At 47.3% G+C, this 20,435-nt stretch overlaps 9 protein-coding genes across 9 annotated transcripts; 3 read left to right on the forward strand and 6 right to left on the reverse strand.

The window, feature by feature from the left end:
* Positions 1-591: 591 nt before the first annotated feature.
* On the reverse strand, positions 592-1,641 carry F4812DRAFT_446887 (mediator complex, subunit Med11). The gene is made up of 2 exons (XM_047935692.1): positions 1,268-1,641; positions 592-1,207 (listed from the first exon to the last, which is right to left on the reverse strand). Exons 1-2 carry the CDS (start codon positions 1,346-1,348, stop codon positions 761-763), a joined length of 528 nt encoding a protein of 175 aa, XP_047785739.1. The 5' UTR covers positions 1,349-1,641; the 3' UTR covers positions 592-760.
* Positions 1,642-2,317: 676 nt separating this feature from the next.
* On the forward strand, positions 2,318-5,089 carry F4812DRAFT_247406 (transcription initiation factor TFIID subunit 5). The gene is made up of 4 exons (XM_047930695.1): positions 2,318-2,569; positions 2,664-2,864; positions 2,919-3,733; positions 3,786-5,089. The coding sequence occupies exons 1-4, from the start codon at positions 2,420-2,422 to the stop codon at positions 4,888-4,890; spliced, it is 2,271 nt and encodes a 756-aa protein (XP_047785740.1). The 5' UTR covers positions 2,318-2,419; the 3' UTR covers positions 4,891-5,089.
* F4812DRAFT_247385 (glycosyltransferase family 1 protein) lies at positions 5,090-7,084 on the reverse strand. Its single transcript, XM_047930694.1, has one exon. The coding sequence runs from the start codon at positions 6,767-6,769 to the stop codon at positions 5,288-5,290; it is 1,482 nt and encodes a 493-aa protein (XP_047785741.1). The 5' UTR covers positions 6,770-7,084; the 3' UTR covers positions 5,090-5,287.
* Positions 7,085-7,653: 569 nt separating this feature from the next.
* On the forward strand, positions 7,654-8,112 carry F4812DRAFT_463762 (uncharacterized protein; the record flags this gene model as incomplete). The annotated part of the gene is made up of 1 exon (XM_047938258.1): positions 7,654-8,112. One exon carries the CDS (start codon positions 7,654-7,656, stop codon positions 8,110-8,112), a length of 459 nt encoding a protein of 152 aa, XP_047785742.1.
* Positions 8,113-9,179: 1,067 nt separating this feature from the next.
* F4812DRAFT_463763 (FAD-binding domain-containing protein) lies at positions 9,180-10,845 on the forward strand (the record flags this gene model as incomplete). Its single annotated transcript, XM_047938259.1, has 2 exons — positions 9,180-9,627; positions 9,737-10,845. The coding sequence occupies 2 exons, from the start codon at positions 9,180-9,182 to the stop codon at positions 10,843-10,845; spliced, it is 1,557 nt and encodes a 518-aa protein (XP_047785743.1).
* A 204-nt stretch (positions 10,846-11,049) lies between these two features.
* On the reverse strand, positions 11,050-12,914 carry F4812DRAFT_446894 (putative methyltransferase-domain-containing protein). Its single transcript, XM_047935693.1, has one exon. It carries the CDS (start codon positions 12,493-12,495, stop codon positions 11,287-11,289), a length of 1,209 nt encoding a protein of 402 aa, XP_047785744.1. The 5' UTR covers positions 12,496-12,914; the 3' UTR covers positions 11,050-11,286.
* A 390-nt stretch (positions 12,915-13,304) lies between these two features.
* On the reverse strand, positions 13,305-14,770 carry F4812DRAFT_446896 (uncharacterized protein). Its single transcript, XM_047935694.1, has 2 exons — positions 13,807-14,770; positions 13,305-13,741 (listed from the first exon to the last, which is right to left on the reverse strand). The coding sequence occupies exons 1-2, from the start codon at positions 14,417-14,419 to the stop codon at positions 13,590-13,592; spliced, it is 765 nt and encodes a 254-aa protein (XP_047785745.1). The 5' UTR covers positions 14,420-14,770; the 3' UTR covers positions 13,305-13,589.
* A 351-nt stretch (positions 14,771-15,121) lies between these two features.
* F4812DRAFT_453582 (putative monooxygenase) lies at positions 15,122-16,695 on the reverse strand (the record flags this gene model as incomplete). Its single annotated transcript, XM_047936506.1, has 3 exons — positions 15,122-15,172; positions 15,260-16,310; positions 16,421-16,695. 3 exons carry the CDS (start codon positions 16,693-16,695, stop codon positions 15,122-15,124), a joined length of 1,377 nt encoding a protein of 458 aa, XP_047785746.1.
* A 153-nt stretch (positions 16,696-16,848) lies between these two features.
* F4812DRAFT_453583 (tryptophan synthase beta subunit-like PLP-dependent enzyme) lies at positions 16,849-19,238 on the reverse strand (the record flags this gene model as incomplete). The annotated part of the gene is made up of 8 exons (XM_047936507.1): positions 16,849-16,884; positions 17,379-17,879; positions 17,929-18,289; positions 18,344-18,404; positions 18,460-18,550; positions 18,601-18,724; positions 18,790-18,982; positions 19,046-19,238. 8 exons carry the CDS (start codon positions 19,236-19,238, stop codon positions 16,849-16,851), a joined length of 1,560 nt encoding a protein of 519 aa, XP_047785747.1.
* Positions 19,239-20,435: the final 1,197 nt, after the last annotated feature.

The following is a 20,435-nucleotide window of genomic DNA, read 5'->3' on the forward strand; positions in this document are numbered from 1 at the left end:
GACGCTTGAAAGTTATTGACAGAGCTTAGCGAGCGTGGAATGGGAGGGATGTTGTAAATTATGTAGGAGGATTGATGAAAGCTAATGAAATGGGGCCTATGATGTTTTTTGGGGGGTGGTGTTTAGAGGTGCTACCTTAGCCTCCGGTTGGCGCTTGCCGGTGCGGCGGTGGCAGCAGTGGCAGCCTGTTCCAACTTCCTATATAGTGGGGCTAAAGGGTTTGACGTTCTTTTGCATGTGCTGCATGCAGGTATAGGTGGTTTTAAGGGATCTACGCACCTATACTACACTTACCGTAGGTACCTATACCGCACTTATACTGCACTTGTATGATCATCAGATTTACTTGCACATTTCGAGCGCTTATGCGATCACACAAAGTAGGTACCTACCTGTAAAATGTACTTCCTAAGGGACTTAACGTAAGTTACCTATTTCTCGAATGGTTTTCTTGCATTTTATATACCATAGTATATGGCTTACGTCTAGTATGTGCCCAAGGTGTAATATAAACACCCCCCTCATATGGTAAGAGGTAAGTTGCAGATCGTGAAAGTTAAAATCGAATCAAAAAAACAAACTCATAACAACCGTGGATTAGGAGCGTAGAAAACCCCCTTATCAATTATAATTTATATGCTTATGGTATATCACTCCTTAAACGCCGCCGGATGCTATAGCTGTCCTCCATTAAACCCTTGACACACAAATACGCCCCAGCCAACCGTACTTAAAATGTTTAAACCCATGCTCTACCTTTTTAGTTCTTGGTGGCCTCGCGTTGTTCTATAGTCCGTCGTAGAAACGCCTCGGCCTCGGCCCAGAGGTCAGTTTCCATACCTCTCTCGACTTCGTCGCTTCGGCTGTTAAGCCAGCCTACATCGAGTCCACCGATCTTACCGTCGCCGTCCGGCTGGATTGGAGTGTTGCGATTGCCGACTCCCTGTACCTCCCCGGCCTCATCCCTAATATTTGGTCCGTCTTTATTTTCCAGGGATATAATATGCTCTTCCTCAAGACCCCATATCTGTCGCTTCATTCCGACATTAACAGTTCGTAGAGCGCGGAGAAAATCGTTCATGGAGTCTTGGAAGACTTGAGATTCTTGGCCTTTGTCATCTGTCATGACCGCGTCCTTGCTCTGGGATTGTTGCTTGCCGAGGGTTTGAATGGCTCGAGCGGTGGACCGTAGCAGGCTGACGATGTTCTAACGGGGCATTAGCTTTTGAAAAATCATGGTGATATATGATAAGCTAGGTGGACTGACTCGATCGATCTCGGCTAATTGTTCGATGCGCTCAGCTTTGGTAAAAGGTACGAATTGGGATTGTTGTTCGTCGGTCTCCATGATGGCGTTTGTTTTGTTTTACCTATTAGAAAAAAAAGATGTTGAAATCGTATGCGTACCTAAACCTAGGTACCTAATAGCCTTATGCAAGTTACGCTACCTATGTCGCGCTATGTCGCGTATAGCTGGAGGTGTTTGGTAAAGAACCTTGGAAATGACGAAGGTATGGAGATGCAGGTGCACACCTTGCACGGGTACGTACTGGCACATTAAACACCTGGGGAATGGTGGAGCTCTCTAACCTTAATCCTTACCTCTTGACTTTATTTAGGTAAGGTCTAGGTTAGGTACCTAGGCACACCGTACATGTATTGTACGTATGTCATGTCATGCACGCGTATTGTAGGTATTGTATTGTACCTAAGTACCTGCATCAAGCCTGTGCTTCTTTTTTTTCGGGTTTGAGCCTCAACATCTAAGCTTTCCTAAACTTCAATGTTTTGTCGCGTCTCATCAAATATGTCAACATCATCTCCGACTTCTCATTCAGCTTTTATGAGAATCATCGCATTATTAATGTAGTGTTTCTACCTAGCATTAAAATCCTATCGTCGTATCACATACGCGAATCTTGTGTACTTTCCTCCATGTCTAATCCAGGGCCGCCGAGCGCTGGGGGCGCATCTAGCAATAACTTCACCCCCCAACCACAGCCGCCGACCACGACTCCAGGTGTTGTTAATAACCCCGCTACTAGCTCAACTTCCACCACCACAGGAAGCAGCAACCAGAATCTTAATCAAATTGTAAGCGGTAACACCTTGATTCCCTTACCTATTAACAAACATTCACGCCCAAATGTTGTTGTCTCTTACGAATACCTAATTCACAAACTTCCCCGTCGCCACCTGGGCAGTTTGGAGTGAAGCTGTACTCCCCCACTACAAACATTCTTCCCTCTCCCGTTATTTTTATTATTAGGACGTATCTCTCTGCCAAACCCTCAGTCAAAATTCATTTATTTGCGCTTTGCTTGCTCGCAATTAAAACGCGCGAGAACTCACTTATCTATCAAATCCCATTCATCGTTTAGACTGTTGTTTTACATCACGTACTTGCGAACTATCAACCATGCCGAAGCCCCCTAATCCCCAACCTTTACTCCGGAGTGAGATTATTAAGAAGCCTAGATATTCCATCTATGGCAACCCCTTAAATCGAGCTCAGACGCAAAGTCCTACTGTACCTATATCTTCGAAGAACCAAAACCAAGACAGTGGGGTATTGCATTGTCTTTTTCTTTTTCTTTTCCCCCCCTCTCTTCGCTTCAATCACGCTTCGTTTCATATTGAACTAGGCTAACCCTATGGCTTAGGTCACGGACTACCTGATTAAGAAAGGGTATAATCGTACGGAAGAAATCTTCCGCCAGGAGGTGAAGGATATTAACGAGAACGGGAAGCCCCGTGATAATATTGACGCAGTAGCGCCTAACAAGTTCCTTCCCGCGGGAAAATACCTGAAGTCGTTCAAACATTTTGCGAGATGGGTTGATAATGGAGTCGATCTCTACAAGGTACGTATCATTCCTGGATGGATACTGAATGATAGGCATCTTACATTTCGATAGTTTGAGCTAGGCAAGATACTTTGGCCACTCTTTATCTACTCCTATCTTCGCTTGGTTAGCCAAGGCTCCTATTCTCATGCACAAGAACTTTTGGAGCAGTTACGCGGCCGTTTCGAAAAGACACATCCAGACGAGTTAAAAAGCTTGTCTACTATTACCCTTTCCATGCATGTTCGAGAGAACGCGTTCGCCAAGGCCTATCTAGAGAATCAGTACGTTATTCCAATCAGCAAGTCCTTAACGGGACATTTATTCCACTTCTTGGAGCGGGAGTTGGAACAATGTGGAGCCGTAGTCCTCGATATTATACAACAGCATTGCCGTGTCGATTCCGTTGACCGGGGCCCTATCGAGCCGTTTAGCTTCGAAGCTATTTACCGCCGCGCTCGGCACCAGGAACTCGATGAGGTCGACATCCAAGAGGGTATCCCAGGTATCTCGAGCCGTAGTGGACTTGCCAACCGCAACATCCTTGACAATACTGCTGCTTTAAAGCTTGGACCACTTCCAATAGACCCTGATCTCCGAAGCGATGTGGTTGCTGAGTTGGAAGAAGAGGATAGGCTTCGCCCGCCTCGAGAGGGGCTACCCACATTGGTGGAAGAATTCAACTCTATGCATCCGATTAAGAGAGAATCGGGTGATTCTCCACAACGAACAGACATCCCATACCCCCCGTCCAGAGCACGAGACGTCGTTATGGAAATGCAGAAAGTCCGAGAGAACCGAGACCGGTTCAGAATTGAAGGCCGTACCGGCGGTGTAGGCCCAGGCGTTTCCGTTTGCATGTTTACGTTTCACAATCATCTTGGGAGGTAAGCATCGCTTTCGCTAGCTTGTATAGAGCTCCTCATTAACTAGATACAGCATTTCATGCATGGATTTCTCGAAAGACCAAGAACTTGTAGCGGTAGGAACGACAGAATCGTATATCCGCGTATGGTCTCTTGACGGCAAAGCTTTGAAGTCTCGGCTAGCGCCCGAGAAGGACATAAAAGTCAATAACCGCAAGTTGATTGGCCATTCTGCTCCTGTCTATTCTGTGGCGTTTTCAGACGCTGTAGCCAACTTAGACCGTAACATTTACGAAGGCTCGCCTCAACCTGAGACAGACACTAAACTTCTTCTTTCCTGTTCAGCCGACGGCCAAGTACGGCTGTGGTCTCTCGAAGTCTGGACCTGCCTCTGTATCTACAGAGGTCATGACGGCCCGGTATTCTCGCTCTCATGGAGTCCACATGGTCATTACTTCGTGACCGGTGGTTGGGATAAAACCGTCCGAGTTTGGTCACAGGACCACGCATCAGCACAGCGCCTCCTTATCGGCCATGACACAGCCATTTCAGCCGTGGCATGGCATCCCAATGGCACATACGTGTTCTCAGCCTCTGACGAAACAGACAAATCGATCCGCATGTGGTCTGTGGTTAGTGGTAACTGCGTCCGTATATTCACAGGCCATACCGAATACATATCAGCGATGGAATGTGCCCCTAACGGCAAGATCCTTGCCTCAGCCGATATCGGTGGAAATATCTTCTTGTGGGATATAGATAAGGCAACTCGAATTAAGCGTTGCCGCGGCCACGGACGTGGTGGTATTTGGTCACTCAGCTTTAGTGTTGAGAGCAACGTGCTCGTATCTGGTGGACAGGATAACACCGTGCGTGTTTGGGATGTCGAGATGCCAGCTGAAGGTAATCGCCCGGCAAACCAGCAGGAGGGTGATAACACAATTGTGGCGACAGGTGGACAAGCCGACAGCAAACAGGGCGGGCAGACAACGCAACCTGCCGGTGGTACAACCAGTGGTACAAGCAAGAGGAAAGGCAAGGATGTCATGATTACACCGGACCAGATCAGCGCATTTCCGACAAAGAAAACACCCGTCATAAAGGTTCAATTCACACGTATGAATCTCGTATTAGCCGGTGGGTGCTACTATCCCGAGACTCAGGATACAGCCCGATAATCTCGATACGTCTACGCCTTGTCTGATGGGAATTCGAACTTAGTATTCCAAAGTTGACGGATTATTCCCTACATTTCAAGGCACACATTCAATATACCAGCTGTCTGACTGGTTAACAAGATATGAAGCTTGTTCTCTTGACACTGCGTTACCAAGCACAGTTTAATAGTAAAGAATTTGCATTTTATACCAGTTCGTGGAGTTACTGGAAAGGGGCATGAGATGGTTGTCTTTTCATAGACTGAATTCTCTACATAGCGGGTTACTAGGAACTTGATTATCTATGACATGGTACGGGATGTACGTAATTTGATTGATCTGATACCATTCTACATGCGGATGCCAACGCTTGGCAGCAGGTAGTAATTGCGAGCCCTTCACATTAAGAAACCAGACCCTATTGTTTTATGCCAGGGCAAGTTTTCATTATCCTGACTAGTTCGCTGTGAACCATATCAAAGCAGTCTATCTCCCGGCTCTGCTTTTGTAGCTCCTGCACGCGTTTTAGGAAGCTTTCATTTTCCAGTACGCGTTCAACGCCTTCTCTCACCAGTTGAGCGGACGGTTTCGCGCAGCCGAGGTCAACCCCGATTCCGGACCAAGCCACTCGCCGCGAGTTTTCGGTTTTATCCATCCCCTCGCCCGCAACTACCATAGGCACGCCGTTCGCAATACCGTGGTTCACTGCGCCGAATCCCGCATTATGCACCCAGACGTCAGCATGCGCCAACACCGCGTCATATGAAACGTAGTCAGCTATACGAGCGTTAGGCGGAATCTCAATATCGATGCCGTAGCTCAATAGGCTAGCGTTCTTCCACCCGAGTATAGCAACAACTAACACGTCCGACCGGTTGGAAAAAGCCTGTAGCGTGGGGACGATTAGATCGCGTGGGTTGATTTCTACGGTGCCTTGGGCGACGACGATGACCTTCTTTTTCTCGGCGCGGCTCGGGTCTGAGATGGGAAGGGTAGACAGGGCGGTGTTGGATGTAAGTTCGGACCACCAGGGGAAGTTGGGGGCTTTACTATTACTAGGAAGGGTCTTGGTGTTTGGTGGTGGACCTTGCACTAGCCCTGCGAACTTGAACCCTCGAGGCCAGTCGCTGCGCGGATATTCGAACCCAGGAACGCCGAGCTGTAGGATAGTATCGTGGCATAAATAGTTTGCACCCGAAAGAAATATTTCGTTGACGGTACGACGAGCACCCGCCTCACGCAGCTTGGTGTCTAGCAACGCGGCCAGGTCGCTAGATTTACGCTTCCAACTCTTTTCCCACAGTTTTGCGTTTCTCTTGCGGCCATCCGGCGACGAGTCGAAAGGGAAAGGATACCCAGCAGGCGGTAAATCGATGCTCCGAATTGCTGGTACCGTCACCGAAACGCACAAGGATCCAAGTAGAATTTCTTCCAGTTTCAGGCCATCAGGAAGTGATGCACCATAGAACAATGGCAGAGCGCCATAGAAGAATGCTTCAGCTAACAAAATGATCTTCCGCTCTGGGTCACAAGTCTGAAGAAATCGGAGGGCGTCTACAAAGCAAGCCCATTGCGTCGGCAAGGGATCAAGACACTGCCTGCGCAAGTCGATCAGCACGCGCTCCGCCCAGTGGAGCGACGCATATCCGGGCTGAGGTGGGTTCTCATAGTACACCTTGTCATCGAGGTCGGCGTCGCCCCTCAAAGGCAAAAACACGGCACCGGCTGCTTCGATGCCTTGGCGATGCGCCGTCGGTCCCAGAAATAAAGTCTCCCAACCACGCGCGTGAAGGGCCGAAGCTATGCGGATTAAGGGAGAGAGGTGTCCCGTTAACGAATGGCAAACGATCAGCACAAAGGGGCGGTGCGCTCGGGTCGGGTTCGGCTTTGGGTCTGTCATTTGAGACACGGCGGTTTGGCTTTACGTTTAATTTCGAGTTTAGCAACCCGGTTGAAATATCGAAGTTACTCCAAATTTTATATTATTTATATCTGAATTGTCTTTTCTTGATAGTATCAGGTTAGATACCATTACGAGTTCGACTCGGCGCTGGCCCCGGATGAATTCCATACACGTGGCTTAAGTACATATCATGGCTGACTAAGCCCCCTTTGACTGTAAATATCTGCACATAAATATAAATAAAAGCCAACTCTACTGTGTAATTGCATAAATTAAAGGGGTGCTATGGGAAGAGTCTACCTAGGTACCTGACGTTAGAAGACCAAGGAAATCGTTGATCTTATTGTTATCCTTTCTATCGAGTACCTGCTTCTAGGTTAGGTACCTAGTAGTTAGTATATAGCAATGATCAGTAGATAATATTCCTTTTGCACCTTCTTTACGAATAGGAGTTATCCACCCAGGGTATTGTATCTCTAACAAGGACAACAATAGGCTTTATATGTCTCTTTCTATAGAATGCATTGTCTCGATAAAACAAACTAGATAACAATGAGTCCCATTTCGCTCTTTCTAGTACTCTTTGTCCCCTCGAGTACCGTACTTATTTTCACAAGTCCTCGAGAATTGCTTATATTGAGCGCGCTGGCAATATGTACGGCATGGAAAATGACCACAAACTTTCATTCGCAGCAATAGATTCTCAAGAACCCAGGAGCTACCTATAGAAGGGGACAAGGATTGAAACTTCTCGTCCCTTATTCTTGATCAATATCACCTACGGTAGCGGCTCTCGACTTTGAACTATTGCAAGATCTTCGATTTCTCGGTAAACTGTATACCTACCTATATAAAGAAAAAAAAATAAAAAAGAGTTGGGAATGGCGCAAGATATAGCGGTAGAGCTGGACGAGGATGAACTTATTGCCCTTTACTTCGATATAGACCGAGCGAGTTGCCCTTCCGACATAGATTCTAGTAACGGTTCGCCGGAAAATCCAAATCCAAATGATACCTTTGATCAGGACATAGTAAGTTTTACACCGAATTATAACCATGAAGAGCGTGAACACATATCAGAGCCAGGGCCGAATATGGGACGTAAAAACTTCTCAGGTGGCCGCGGCTGCTATGCGTGGCAGGGAAGCCCGTACGTGATGATGGGTTCAGAAGGGCCACCATTCACGGAAATTCTTGATACTTTTGGTATCAGGTGGGAAGATTGGTTCAAGATGCAGGGAAATACTGGGTATATTGAGAATGAGTACCGCTTTCCAAGCGAGTATGCTGGGATTGACTGGGCAGCATTGATCCGAGAATGTTATGAGCTACCACGTTAGGGATGATTATGACGTTCGTATGTCGATTTACCTATGGCGTTGGTCGGGCTGTTGATTCACTCAAATACTTGGTAAATATCTACAAGATATATAGGTTAGGTATATACAGGGTACTGGATGTACTATAGAAGGAAAGCAGGTGTGCAGGCTGTTCTGGAACAGCTCGCTTCCACGGAAATTGAATTAGGTACTATTGGCATCAAAGCTTTGATTTCTCGCAATACCTTCAGATGGGCATGGAAACCGTGATATTAAATAGAGAGTGACGGTTAAGAAAAGTAGGTGCCTAAGGTCACATAGGGACTAAGCTTAAACCACGCGTTTAGATACCTATAAGATGATCAAGTCTCGGGATAATAGCAACATGCCTGCTGATAGATTGCCGTGAAAATATAATGTTTGGGCTATTTAATGGGGGAAGAGAGGGGAGTGAGGATTTGTCCCGTAATACTTTGTGCCACCGAAATATGATATCTACCTAGGTTAGGAGGTACTCCAACGCGAAAACGATGAATAACAAGTATAAAATAGAGATAATCCATTCATCGCTTAATGAACTTACTTGTTTCTGTCGGTGTTTGAAAATGAGAAATACCATAGATACGGCAGGACCAAATCGACTTTCGGCTCGGTGACAACATCTTTGTATATTGCTACCAATTTTACGTCAAAGGCATATTAAGAAATTGGTTAAATCAAATAGACTTATATTATAGGACAGCACTTTGTACATACCTAACAACAGGCGTCCAATTCATTTGTGTTTCGTAGCTCGTGCCCCTTGTTAAGTTAACGTAGGGCTGGGCGCCGTATATCACCAAATAAGATATATCAGCATTACCTACCTCGTGCCAAAGGTAGAAACAGTAGCAGGACGTGTACGACGTGAGCTGATAGATGAGTTAAGCACATGATAAGCTCTTAAGTACACCTGATAGATCCCATCGAAGTGTCATCGAGGAATACAGAACTATAAGTATTGAAGCACCTACTTATGTACCTAGAAGAATCTTGGTAGGATACCACGAAGCACGAAACCACGATATTTTACTCTATCTACAGGCAAAATGACGGCTATCGTAGGTATCAGTGGAGACCAGTACATTCCAGGAAGCAAGGAATATGACGAAGTCAAGTATCAGTACGCTACGTCAACATATGGCAAGGAGCGGGATCTCAACCCAGGACTAATCGTTCAACCCAAGACGAAAGAGGATATCGTGCTAGTTCTCAAACATTCGAAAGAGAAGAAAGTCGCAGTGGCCATTAAGACGGGTGGGCATCAATATAGCGGGTCTTCGTCAACGAGCGCTCCGAATATCCAATTGGACCTAAGACATTCGTTTAGGGGCTCTGAGGACCGAGCCATCTTTGAGAAAGACGGAAAGACGTACGCCCGCACCAGCGTGAGCTGGAGCCTTGGAGAATTCAATGCCTGGGTTACTGAGCATAACCTGTTTGTGCCCCACGGCCAATGCACTGAGGTTCATGTCGGCGGACATGTACAGACGGGCGGTAAGAACCCCTTTTCGTTAGAAGTCTAGAAGATGTCTCGCAATAGCGAATTAGACAGACCAAAGAAACTTTGAATGTTGTCAAGACATACGTTACTGACAGATAATAGGTTACGGCCAACTGGCCCGTAGTTTCGGCTTGTTTGGCGATCACGTACGATCTCTCGAGATCATAGACAGCGACGGGAACTTCAAGGAGATCACGAGAGCCACCGATCCGGACCTTTTCTGGGCTTTCTTGGGCGGGAGCCCCGGCAATCTGGGCGTCTTGATGCATTTTACCATCCAAATGTATCGCGATCAAGACTATAAAGGGTCCCGGGGCATGAAAGCGATGTACTTCTATAACCCCGAGATCTTAAAACGTCTTGTAAATATTTTGACTGAGATGTCTGACGACGACAACTTCCCTCGTAACTACGACCTGTGTATCAGCGTTCTCAGCTCGGCGTTTCCCCTCCTGGATCTGTGTCCAGGGATAGACGAGTGGATGGAACGGGAGCACCCAGAGTTCTACGGCGAGAATGGATTGATTGCCTGGCCGCGCACCATCGTCGTGTTTGCTCAGTGGGTGCCGTTCGAGAGTGGTGACGTGTGTGATTATTCGTGGTTCGACCGTATCAAGGAGGGTTCTGACTGGATCCTTGGTAACAGCGCCGTCGCAGAGAAGCCCATGTCACAGCTCACCGGTGACTGGATCTTCCGTAACGTGCGCGAGTTTGAACATCCATATACCAAGCGCACTTACACTACCCGCTCGCGCACACTTACTAAAGACGGCTGGGCTGACTGGTTTGTTAATCGCGTCGACGCTATCGTTCGACCTAAGCATAATCGGTGCTGGTTGTCCGCACAGCTACAATGCTATGGCGGGAAGAATTCCATGTTCACACGGAATGCTGGGAACGGAACGGCGTATAGCTGGCGAGACACGAGCGCTGTGTGCGTTATGGACTGCTTCCACGAAGACGAGACTAAAACGATTGCTGAAGACTGGCAGAAAGTGAACGATGAAGAAGCCATCGGCCCCGACGGGATCTTCTCTAAGGAGGATCGTCGCCTGCTCTGGGGCTCGTACGGAAGTTGGGATCTAGATTCTGTATGGAACTGTTACTATGAGGACAGGGCTAAGTACGACAAACTTCGGGAGATTAGGAAGAAGGCCGACCCGTACGGCATTTTCACGCCTAACCCATTCTCTGTCAAGCGAGCAGACTGATTTCTTTATTCAACTTTACATTAGAGTCGGCTGATTTTTCGGAGTAACAATGCTTTTAGATCTGTAGGGTGTGGTTGTTAATATACTCGTGGCGCTCTTAGTAATATACTATCAACCCCTATTCATATGAACTCCGGTGTGGGGTGTGATTATTCTCCAATGCTCTAGGGTATAATAGTTCCGCCCAGACGCGGTGTAACTGTGATATGCATAAACTACCTTCGACACAGTACAAAGATATAGTAGTAACCTGGTTTCTCCTCTGTCAACATAAGCTATGAATTATTATCGTAAATTTAAACAAACCCAGGTGCTAAAGACGCCTCTATGCCGAATCTACCATGGTCTTAAACGCTCTACGCTTTAACTCTACCCATGCGTCTAGCTCTATAGTTCTAGTAGCTCTATGATTCTAATGCCCGTCTAACTTCGGGTTATTGGCTAGGCCCAGCCAATTCTAAATAGTTTATATCCGCTCTCGTCTCCACGTCCAACACCGCGGCGCTTTTCAACGCCCTCCATGCTCAGAATTGCAAGATATCGGCCATCCGGGGCTTTGGGGTGTGATCCTCTGAAGGCGGCTTCGACAGAGTCGATCACGGCTTCGAAACGGCCATTCGGGCGTATGGTCATGAGAAGCCAGAACACCCCCTTAGGCGCGAGTAAGCGTGTTGCGCAGTCGCGTAGCCACACGGCGTGCTCATGTGCATATATCACATCGGTTGCCACCAGGACGTCTGCTGATAGGTTGAGCGGTCCCTCCAAGATAGGGGCTGACCAATCGAGAGGACATGTCTCTACTCTCGCCCTGCTAAGCCTAACATTGGATTGTAGATTCTCAAGAACAGCCGGATGATAGTCTGTTGCTATGAGGGTGGCATCAGGCATACCAAGATGAGGCATCGCTTTGTCGAGAACAAGACTAACTAGCCCTGTCCCTGCGCCAAGCTCAATGATACGCGGAGACGAGCCGAGAGCTTCTCGACTAAATCCAAACCGCTCAGGTGACGCGCATAGTAGTTCGGAGAAAACGATAGATGCGCCCCAGCTCTGTAGACCGACGTCGGTATGGTCGGTAGTGGTCTGTGGCGCATCGTTGAGGCGCACGTCTATCGAGACCTTCTGAGGGATATCGGACTCCCTTGACCTGAGAGAACCCTCATCAGGGGACAGCGCCAGCTTGAAAGAAAACTCTCGCGTAATTCCCGCATCCTCTTCGTCGTCTTCATCCGTAAGCTTGGTGAATGATGCGAGAATAAAAGAAGCTTTGTCGACGGCCTGCTCGCGCTCGTCTTCATCGCCCAGGGGCAACTCTTCCGCGCTGGCGATCAAAGCTGTCAACCACCGAATGGCGAAATTGCGCTCAAAAACATCGGCACGCAGCTCATCAAGATCGTATTCTGAGTCTATGTGCTCAATATCCGTATCGTCTTCGGAGACGTAACCGGAATCCACCGGCTGGGCTAGCACATCATCGTGAAGTTTCCCATGCTCGAGTTGCGATTTAACCGCCCGTGATAACGAGACGGGACAATACAGCTGTTGTAGGTTGTCTAGAGCCGAGAATATTTGTTCTCCTTTGAGAGTAGTTAATGAGCGTAATGGCGGTAGGCTGCTCGTGGGAGACAGCGGATGACCCGCTGGGCTCATTGGAGTCCTAATTCAGACTCGTTGTCCCGGTCGTGGGTTTGGTGACCTAAGGAAAACAAAAAGGAGAGATGGACTAACAATGCATGGAATAGAATAATATCAAGATAACGAGCGACTAGTGAGGGTTTTATTATGAGATAACATAAGGAAAAAAAAAAGATGAGATGGATTATGACTTCGGGGCCTAGAACAGGCTTAACGGGGGTGGATCCGGAATAAGACCCACTTGCCACACAGCCTTTGCACTTTTTTTTGTTACTATCGTCAGAAATCTCGGCGATAGCGGTGAGTTGTACTAGTATGAGGTAGTGTAGGTACCTACATCCTAACCTAACCCATCTAACCCAACCTAACGAACCCCTGACTCGCCGCTCCCCATGTGTCTCTTTCGTTGGTTTCTAATATTTCTTACATAGTACATGGTCAATTCTAGTGTATTCTAGGCGTCACCCTCTTCGGCGATGCTTGTTCAATCCCGTCCCAGGTATCTAAGTGTTACTGATATCTTTTATCGCTTGCGCCCCATGAGCTCGTATCATTCTGCCAAACTTGTCAATTGAAACCCAGTTATGTCCTACCTTAGGTGTCCTTAGGTACCTCCTAACCTTGTAAGGTACCTAATGAAAAGAGGACGACGCGTCTGTTGTGATCGGCTAACGGTACCTATGTCATATCCGGCGTTTGTGTCCGGCATGCCCGTGTCCCGATTTACTTACGCGGAGCCGAACGGTCGGACGGCAGGGATGAGCAGAGCAAAATTCTCAAAGTCAATAATTCTTCAACTTCGTTGCTTGTAGCAGGTACCAATTATATACCTTGTAGGATGGGCTGGGTCTTTGGTATTTAATACGTCTTATTCCCGCTAAGACACTTTCGGGAATTCCTTTATTGAATTGAAGTAATGCAAGTGCATTTTTACGCAAGGCTACGAGGGGTGAAATTTATGTGAAGTGTCCATTTTATTTTCTGTCGACGATCCCTACCTAGGTACACAACTGGCTATTTGTATCTGATCAACTCGTTTTCAACCCAACTTTTCACGATATTAAGCTTCGTAGAGTCACCCAAGCTCCCTCTCCTCGCCTACTAATCATCTAACCCATCACGGTTATGGTATGGACGTAGCGAAGCTTGCCCTTCTCAACTCGGAACTCGTGGCTGTCCGGGACAGTGGCAAAGTCGATGAAGATATCAACAGCGCCGAGAGTCTCGTCGATAACATAGCGGCGGTTACCTAATTTGACACCTGTAGATCGAGAGTTAGAGGTATCCTTGCGAATTTGATACTTGTCCTAAACGGATACGGCTTACCGTTGGGAACGCCAACATCACACCTGTCGTTTTCGGAGCCCGAACCAGTGTACATCCCGCCCTCAAGACGCGCGCAGGGGTGTCCCCAAGGGACTTGAACGGTCTTGTCATTGAATAGGTCGGCGTAGGCATCCGCCGCAGCCTTTATCACCTCCCGGCTGTCGCGTTGGTCCTCCGGGATTGGATCCCACTTCTCCCGGGACGCCCAGTATAAAGTGCCAGTAGCATTGAAGAGCCAGTCTCCCTGATCGGTCACAAGAGAACTGATATTGGCAATCTTTCCGTCGGCGAAGCGCATCTGCGTACCTATGACGTACGGGTGCGCCCTATCCGTGACAACGATCTCGGTGTACGTAGCGCATTGGGTGGTGTCGTGCAGACTACGGTTGAAGTCGATCTTGAGCGGGTGAGACAGTATTCCAGTGTTGATATTGGCTGTCTTGAACGCCTCCAAGTAGGCTACTGTATCGGCTAGAGGGGCTACCGTGTCGGGCTTTCCCGCAGTCTGTGCGGCGAGAAGACTGTCAGTGGCAGCAATGAGGTCTTCGCGGGAGCATTGTGCTGCCGCTTGGGCAGCGAGAAAGCCGAGTGCGGTGATGGTGAGTTTCAACATCTTCAATCTCGTCTCAAGAAGCGGATACTAAGTAGAAACGAAACGGAAATTGGAGATATTGCATTTCCTTTCATTTTGGATGAACCGGGGCAGCTCATCCTATATATATAAATAATTGTATGATGTCAAAGCCGGCAAAGGAGATGATACTGTCGCACTCGAAGAGAATAGCCATATGAATTTTGTGTGGGGTTCGTTCGGCAATTCTACAGGGCTGGAAGATCATCATCCGCCTGTCGAGTCTAGAAATCGTACAGCAGTACAGATCGATTAAGTTACCTTAGGTAGACATACATGACGTTTTGATTTCGTTTATGTCAAATAGAGATGGATAAATTAATTATAAACTGGTGAAGTTATAGGTAATCTAGGCTATTGTCTTCGTCTTACAGTCCTGAGTATAGTTGACTTCCATAGACTAAAACATTGAAAGGACATATGATAGGTAACCAAATTAGGCTCGAGACGAAACTTACGATGCTTGAGCTAGATTATTTAATATTGATTATCTTCAAGTCGAAAATTCTATGATTATAGCTAAAGTTTCCGTTCTAATATCTAACATATTACATTAATCTTGGGAATACATCTTGTGGCAAACCAACTTGCAATCACATCCTTGCCCCCTTATATGCCATAGCAGTCTATATCCTATCCACCTTATGCGACGAACTTCTGAATGAGAAAGTTGCAACTATCTCTTTATCCTGAATTTATCTTGGATCCTATCGTCGTAATGATCCTGTGGTAGTGCTGGAACCCCATAGCAGCAAGAACAACCATGATAACCAATCCAGTTAAGCTTGTTAGATTATAGGAATTATGGCTCCTTGATGCCACATCATTTGGCTTCTTTCCTCCAACTAGGGGACGGTGAACGTAAGGAATTCCCGCGTTTTCGGGGAACGACTTCTCTTCTAACCAATCTAGGACAGGTGCTCGAGCGACGACTGGCCCATATATATGTTTCGCGCTGTGTATTGCGATGTTCGTGTAGCGAATAATGTATTTCGCCATTATCCTGTCTATCGTGCCAAGCCAGGCGTAAACCCGGGCACGAGACCTGGACATTCTGTGGACTGTTGGCTCGTCTTTCTTTCGTTCATTCTGGTAGTCGGCGAATACTGCTTCTAGGGCTCTCGTGTTGGGTGACGGGTCGCTCTCGAGTAAACGTCGCAGCTTATTCACGAGGACGACTACGTCGGCCAAACCGCTATTATAACCTAATCCGGCATGGGGCTCTAGTTTCCGGATGGCGTCGCTCACGAGGACGATGCGATTCCAATGCCACTTGTCTACGCGGCCTTCCTCTAGGTTGATCATACCGATGCCCCCTTTTTGAAGATCGAGGATATCACGCACTCTCACGCCAGGAGCGGCATACAAATGTCCCCATCTCTGTAGGGCCCCCTCCTTATCCTTTTCAGGGTGTTTGAGGCGCTCCGATGTAGGTTTGTCAAGCGCTTCGTACATAGCAAACCATGCTTGAGAATTACCAGTAAGAATCTGAGTCGACACGCGTTCTGCCGCACATTCATAATTGGTATTTCCTGGTAATGTTGGAGGGATAGGAATGGCCTTAAAGAACATCCTATATGTAGTAAGAAAGGGACTCTTGGGCTTTTCCGACACGCCAGGAGCTGATCTGCCCTCCTCCATCGCCTGCATGCATTGGCGTACTCTGCTGTGAACGCCATCAGCGCCTAATACAATAGAGCCCCTTTCAACGGTGCCGTCAGCGCATTCGACGACTACTCCATCGTCTGAAATGTTCACCTTGGTGACATGTTTATTCACCTTGATTCGTGCTTTGAAACTGTCTGGTAGGCTCTGGTACAAGGCGTCAATGAAGAGTGGGCGATGAGTAACTTGTATTCCACGGTCCCCGTGGCTAAATCACAATAAATGTAAGATTAGTTCCGTATTTATTCAAGGTAGGTACATGTTCCCCCTTATACAAGGTCGACGTACTTTTTTTTAATTAGATCTCCAGAAGCCCACGACGAGAAGACGGTTCCATCGTCAGCAGACATGGTAACTGCATGGTTGACGGGGCTGAGGATGGGATCTATTGCATCTTGTATACCCAGCTGATCGAAAATGCGGAATGTTGGTGGCCATAAGTTAAGGAGAGAGCCAATCTCGGGTGCCAGACTCCCATGTCGTTCTAATACAACGAAGTCGATGTCCGTTTTGGATAAGATATGAGCTGTACTGAGGCCTACGAGTCCGCCTCCAACAACTACAATCCGAAACGGTTTCTCTATTGTAGCCATTTTGATTTTGACCCGTTTATTATTGGTTTGATTAACGGTTGATCGTTTGTACAGTATAATGTAACCACTTGATGCTGGTTTAAGATGATCCCTGCCAGGTTCTATTCGACGCGTTCTGAAAGTAGGGGCTTTCCCTAAAATCCGCCTAAAATGTTACTTAACGCGCTGAATGGTTGAATCGTTGGATCCCTGTCGAGCGCACGTATCTCAGTTTTAGCCGCTGATCGGGTGGATATCGTACGAAAAAAAAAGTGAAGGGCGATGTGGCTGGCAAACCCCCTTTGGTTAGGTTGTTGGGTTAGGTTAGAAGGGGATGAGGATGGGGATACCCAATGTGTTAAACTCTTTATATCCCTTAGATAAGTTCTGATTTATACGTCTCTTTACGCTCAACTAGATACATTGAATATCCAAACCTTAGACAGCTTGATCAAGTCACTTATTTCAATCGTTACCTCCCAAAGCCAAAGATAGGAGTCGGGGAATACGGAGTTTTGCATACGAGATCAGGGATTATTTACCTATCATTCAAGTGTGCACAGCATTGTCCGAAGTCAATAGCTTCCGATAAGTCCAGCTGAAATTACTCAAGATGGTGTGGTGAGTTCAACCTCTCGCGCTACCGTTATCCCCTTTTTGAATATTTCCTCGCTGGCGATAATATGATGGCTTGATTCCATTACTTGTAAGTCACCTAATGCTTGAAAGCCTCCGCGCACGCTATCGGCTTCATATCCTTTAGCGCGAAGCACACTGGTTGCCACGCGGGAACTGTTACCATCGTAGCAGAGTACCAGGATCCGCTTAGCCTGCAATAAGGAAACTGTTTCGTTGTGAGGCGATCGGAAGTATTCCTCTAGCTTCAACCATAGCGCTTCGAGTACTGCGGGCTCCGAAAATGGGCTTGCGGTCGATGGGTCCGCGAATGGCAAGTTGACGGATCCGGGGAGGCTGAACTCTCCGAAATCATCGGGCTGTCGGATGTCCAGAATGACCGCACCGTCTTTGAGGGAAATCGTTTCGCTCAAATTTCTCTTGGTTTCAACCCCTTTTGGAAGATTGGACAATATTTCCTCTTTGATCGTCGGTCTTTTCACTTCCAAAAACGAGGAGAGCGCAGCTGTGGCGTCTTTCTCCCATGCCTCGTCGTATCGGTAAAGATCAACCTTCGTCAATGCCTGGGCCTTCAGGTTAGCGATATTGCCGATTCTCCCTGTACAAGTTAAACCATACCTCGTTGGTAATGGAAGGGAAATACTCCGGCCCCAACTTATCAAAGTACTCGTTGATATATTGATAGGGGAGATCACAGCATAGGAAGACGCAATGGATCTCTCCGTCTTCCCCCGCGTATTCTTCCAGCTTTCCTGCAGCCTTCTGCTTTTCGATGAATTGGAATAATCCTTTCAGATTAAACCCCGAAGAGGGACCACATACGATACCCTCGCGACACATGTCTAAGGATAAGGAGAAGGAGTCGTGCGAGCCGACTTCCTCGATATGATCTACTGCTGATTTCCAGGGGAACTCGACTGGAGCAAGAAGAGCAAATGAACGAGGTCCTGGTACTCTATCGCCAGGCGCTGTGCATACTCTGTGAGTTGTCAGTACTCTTTCTCCTTACGATTTAGACTAGAGGGGTGCAAACCCTAAGCGTAAGACCGATGGCTTCGCCTCCTTGAAGAACATTCCTAATCCTGTAGCGGTACCTAGATTCCATTAGAAGATGGAGGTTATAGGTACGGCATCCTTGGAGTTACTTACCTGATGTACCCATGCCAGCACAGATCACATTAATCTCTGGTAATTGCCTGAGAATTTGAGGCCCCGTCCACCTAACGTGTGCCTTCCAATTCTAGTCTTGGTTAACTTTAACTGCCCATAGAAAGGCACAGTATAACTTACACCGTCGTTTTCGTATTGGTTCGGATTGATGACGGATTCATCGTCTTCGGCCATCCTTTGCGCTGCCCTGATCCCTCCACGCCCATCTGTGGGCTCTGGCTGGGATGGCCCGCCGAAAAGTGTACTGGTGAAAGATTAGCCGATGGCTACGCTACCTAAGGTACATGGAGAAGATAGGAGTCGATTTACATATCGAGGCCGAAAAACTGCATCAGCCGCAACTTGGCAACGCTAGTCTTATTGCTTAAGAAAGCCCGGACATCTGGGATGTCGTGGAAAACTCGAGAGATGAGGGACATGGATATTACCGTCGAACCCGAGCTGTACTCGATGATAGTCTTTGTCTTACCCGGTACCACGCTCTTTTCCAGAAGGTTTAATGCTAACAAATAGAGTCAATATCTACCTAATCTAAACGCGTATGCGTCCCATACTATCGACTTACCTGGCATGGCCTTTACATTGTTGGCCGGATGCATCGTCATCATCTTGGCGTATATCCTCACTCCATCTCGTCGGTAGGGGTTGAGTCGGTCTGGGATCTCCACCACAGGTAGAGGAGGACCGAAGTCCGGATTGAAATAATCCTGGACTGAGTTTGCGCCTTTGTAGACGTTGAGGAAGTTCGTATCCGACATGATATATTATCCGGTCTGCTCGCGTCAGTCTCTTGTGCTGTTATAAAACGCTCGAGGGTCATGCCATGGAGAGTCTAAAGGTGCGACTTACACGAGAAACACGATATATATATGTATAGATAGGCCCCTAATCCCAATGTCTGAAGGTTTACCACAAGGGTCTTAGCTGCGCCGGCTTGACGATTCTGACACAGTTCCAATATTACATAGTCGTATCCAGATCTCCGGGGCATCACGGTTTATACCCAGACCAATTATCTAACGATATCTTGTTTGAGCAGATATTCCGCCTGGGTGCGTAATGCAGATGTGGAATAGTCTAGACTCCTTTCTTCCTCGGTCACCCACAAGGTTCTCTCTTACGAAACTTCTTGGCTCATGGCTGATCGACGAGTTGCGAACGTCGCCAGGACTGATGGGGAGAGGTTTCGTAAGTCATTGACATCCATTTTCCTTCGACATGAGCAAATAAACTTTGAAGGACCCTGCCTTATGTCCACATTCCTAAGCAGTCGTAACGCAGGTCACAATATAGCGCCGATCCCTGTACGAGGCACTTTGAGGTTGTTTCTGACCAATGAGACTAGCCTGTCGGCTCTTTAGACCCCAGCCATTTCTTGTAGTAGGCACATGGCACGGTGGTAAATCTTAACTTAGGTACCTAGGTAGTATCATGGAAGAATCATATATCCTAGAACACTTGGGTTAAATGTAAATAGAGACTTCCTAGTTTATCACGCATGAAGTTCGTCGTGAAGCGTTTTTATCTATTTTCAGTTCCCGTTTGTAAGATTGCGTGCTTTGCTAACTCGATTTTCCTCTCTAAGGATCCCCGTTGAGTTATCCTGGCCGTCTCGTTCTCCCGCCTTTTCCTCGCACAACAACAATCCGAGAATTTGGACTTTACCATACCATTCGTTTCCCTGTATCGCCGAGAAATCAACGATTTCAGTTCTCATTACCTAATTCATTGGTAAGTGCTTTCAGACACATCAGGTTTATTTCGAAAATGTGGATAGGTAGTTCGCTGGATGAGAACCTTTCCGTCCTACCATGTAGTGGATCGATCTCCTTAGCAATGCAGATCTCTCTCAGCCGCCATCAAGGTCTACTCATCCAGCAATCCAGCAGCATATCTAAGACTAATCATTATCTTCTTCTCTAATAGATTATGGTACTAGCAATTCTTCATCGGCT

The sequence above is a fragment of the Daldinia caldariorum genome (assembly GCF_022478825.1).
Source record: "Daldinia caldariorum strain CBS 122874 unplaced genomic scaffold F4812scaffold_27, whole genome shotgun sequence".
Taxonomy (NCBI): Eukaryota; Fungi; Ascomycota; class Sordariomycetes; order Xylariales; family Hypoxylaceae; genus Daldinia; species Daldinia caldariorum.

What these genes read in the sequence shown, in the direction of transcription:
- F4812DRAFT_247406 (XM_047930695.1), top strand. Translation starts at nt 2,420, where the DNA reads ATGCCGAAGCCCCCTAATCCCCAACCTTTACTCCGGAGTGAGATTATT. An exon ending in ATGGAGTCGATCTCTACAAG is followed by an intron (nt 2,865 to 2,918) that starts GTACGTATCATT and finishes ACATTTCGATAG; the next exon opens with TTTGAGCTAGGCAAGATACT. An exon ending in TTTCACAATCATCTTGGGAG is followed by an intron (nt 3,734 to 3,785) that starts GTAAGCATCGCT and finishes AACTAGATACAG; the next exon opens with CATTTCATGCATGGATTTCT.
- F4812DRAFT_446894 (XM_047935693.1), bottom strand. Translation starts at nt 12,495, where the DNA reads ATGAGCCCAGCGGGTCATCCGCTGTCTCCCACGAGCAGCCTACCGCCA.
- F4812DRAFT_247385 (XM_047930694.1), bottom strand. Translation starts at nt 6,769, where the DNA reads ATGACAGACCCAAAGCCGAACCCGACCCGAGCGCACCGCCCCTTTGTG.
- F4812DRAFT_446887 (XM_047935692.1), bottom strand. Translation starts at nt 1,348, where the DNA reads ATGGAGACCGACGAACAACAATCCCAATTCGTACCTTTTACCAAAGCT. An exon ending in AATTAGCCGAGATCGATCGA is followed by an intron (nt 1,208 to 1,267) that starts GTCAGTCCACCT and finishes ATGCCCCGTTAG; the next exon opens with AACATCGTCAGCCTGCTACG.
- F4812DRAFT_446896 (XM_047935694.1), bottom strand. Translation starts at nt 14,419, where the DNA reads ATGTTGAAACTCACCATCACCGCACTCGGCTTTCTCGCTGCCCAAGCG. An exon ending in TGATGTTGGCGTTCCCAACG is followed by an intron (nt 13,742 to 13,806) that starts GTAAGCCGTATC and finishes CTCGATCTACAG; the next exon opens with GTGTCAAATTAGGTAACCGC.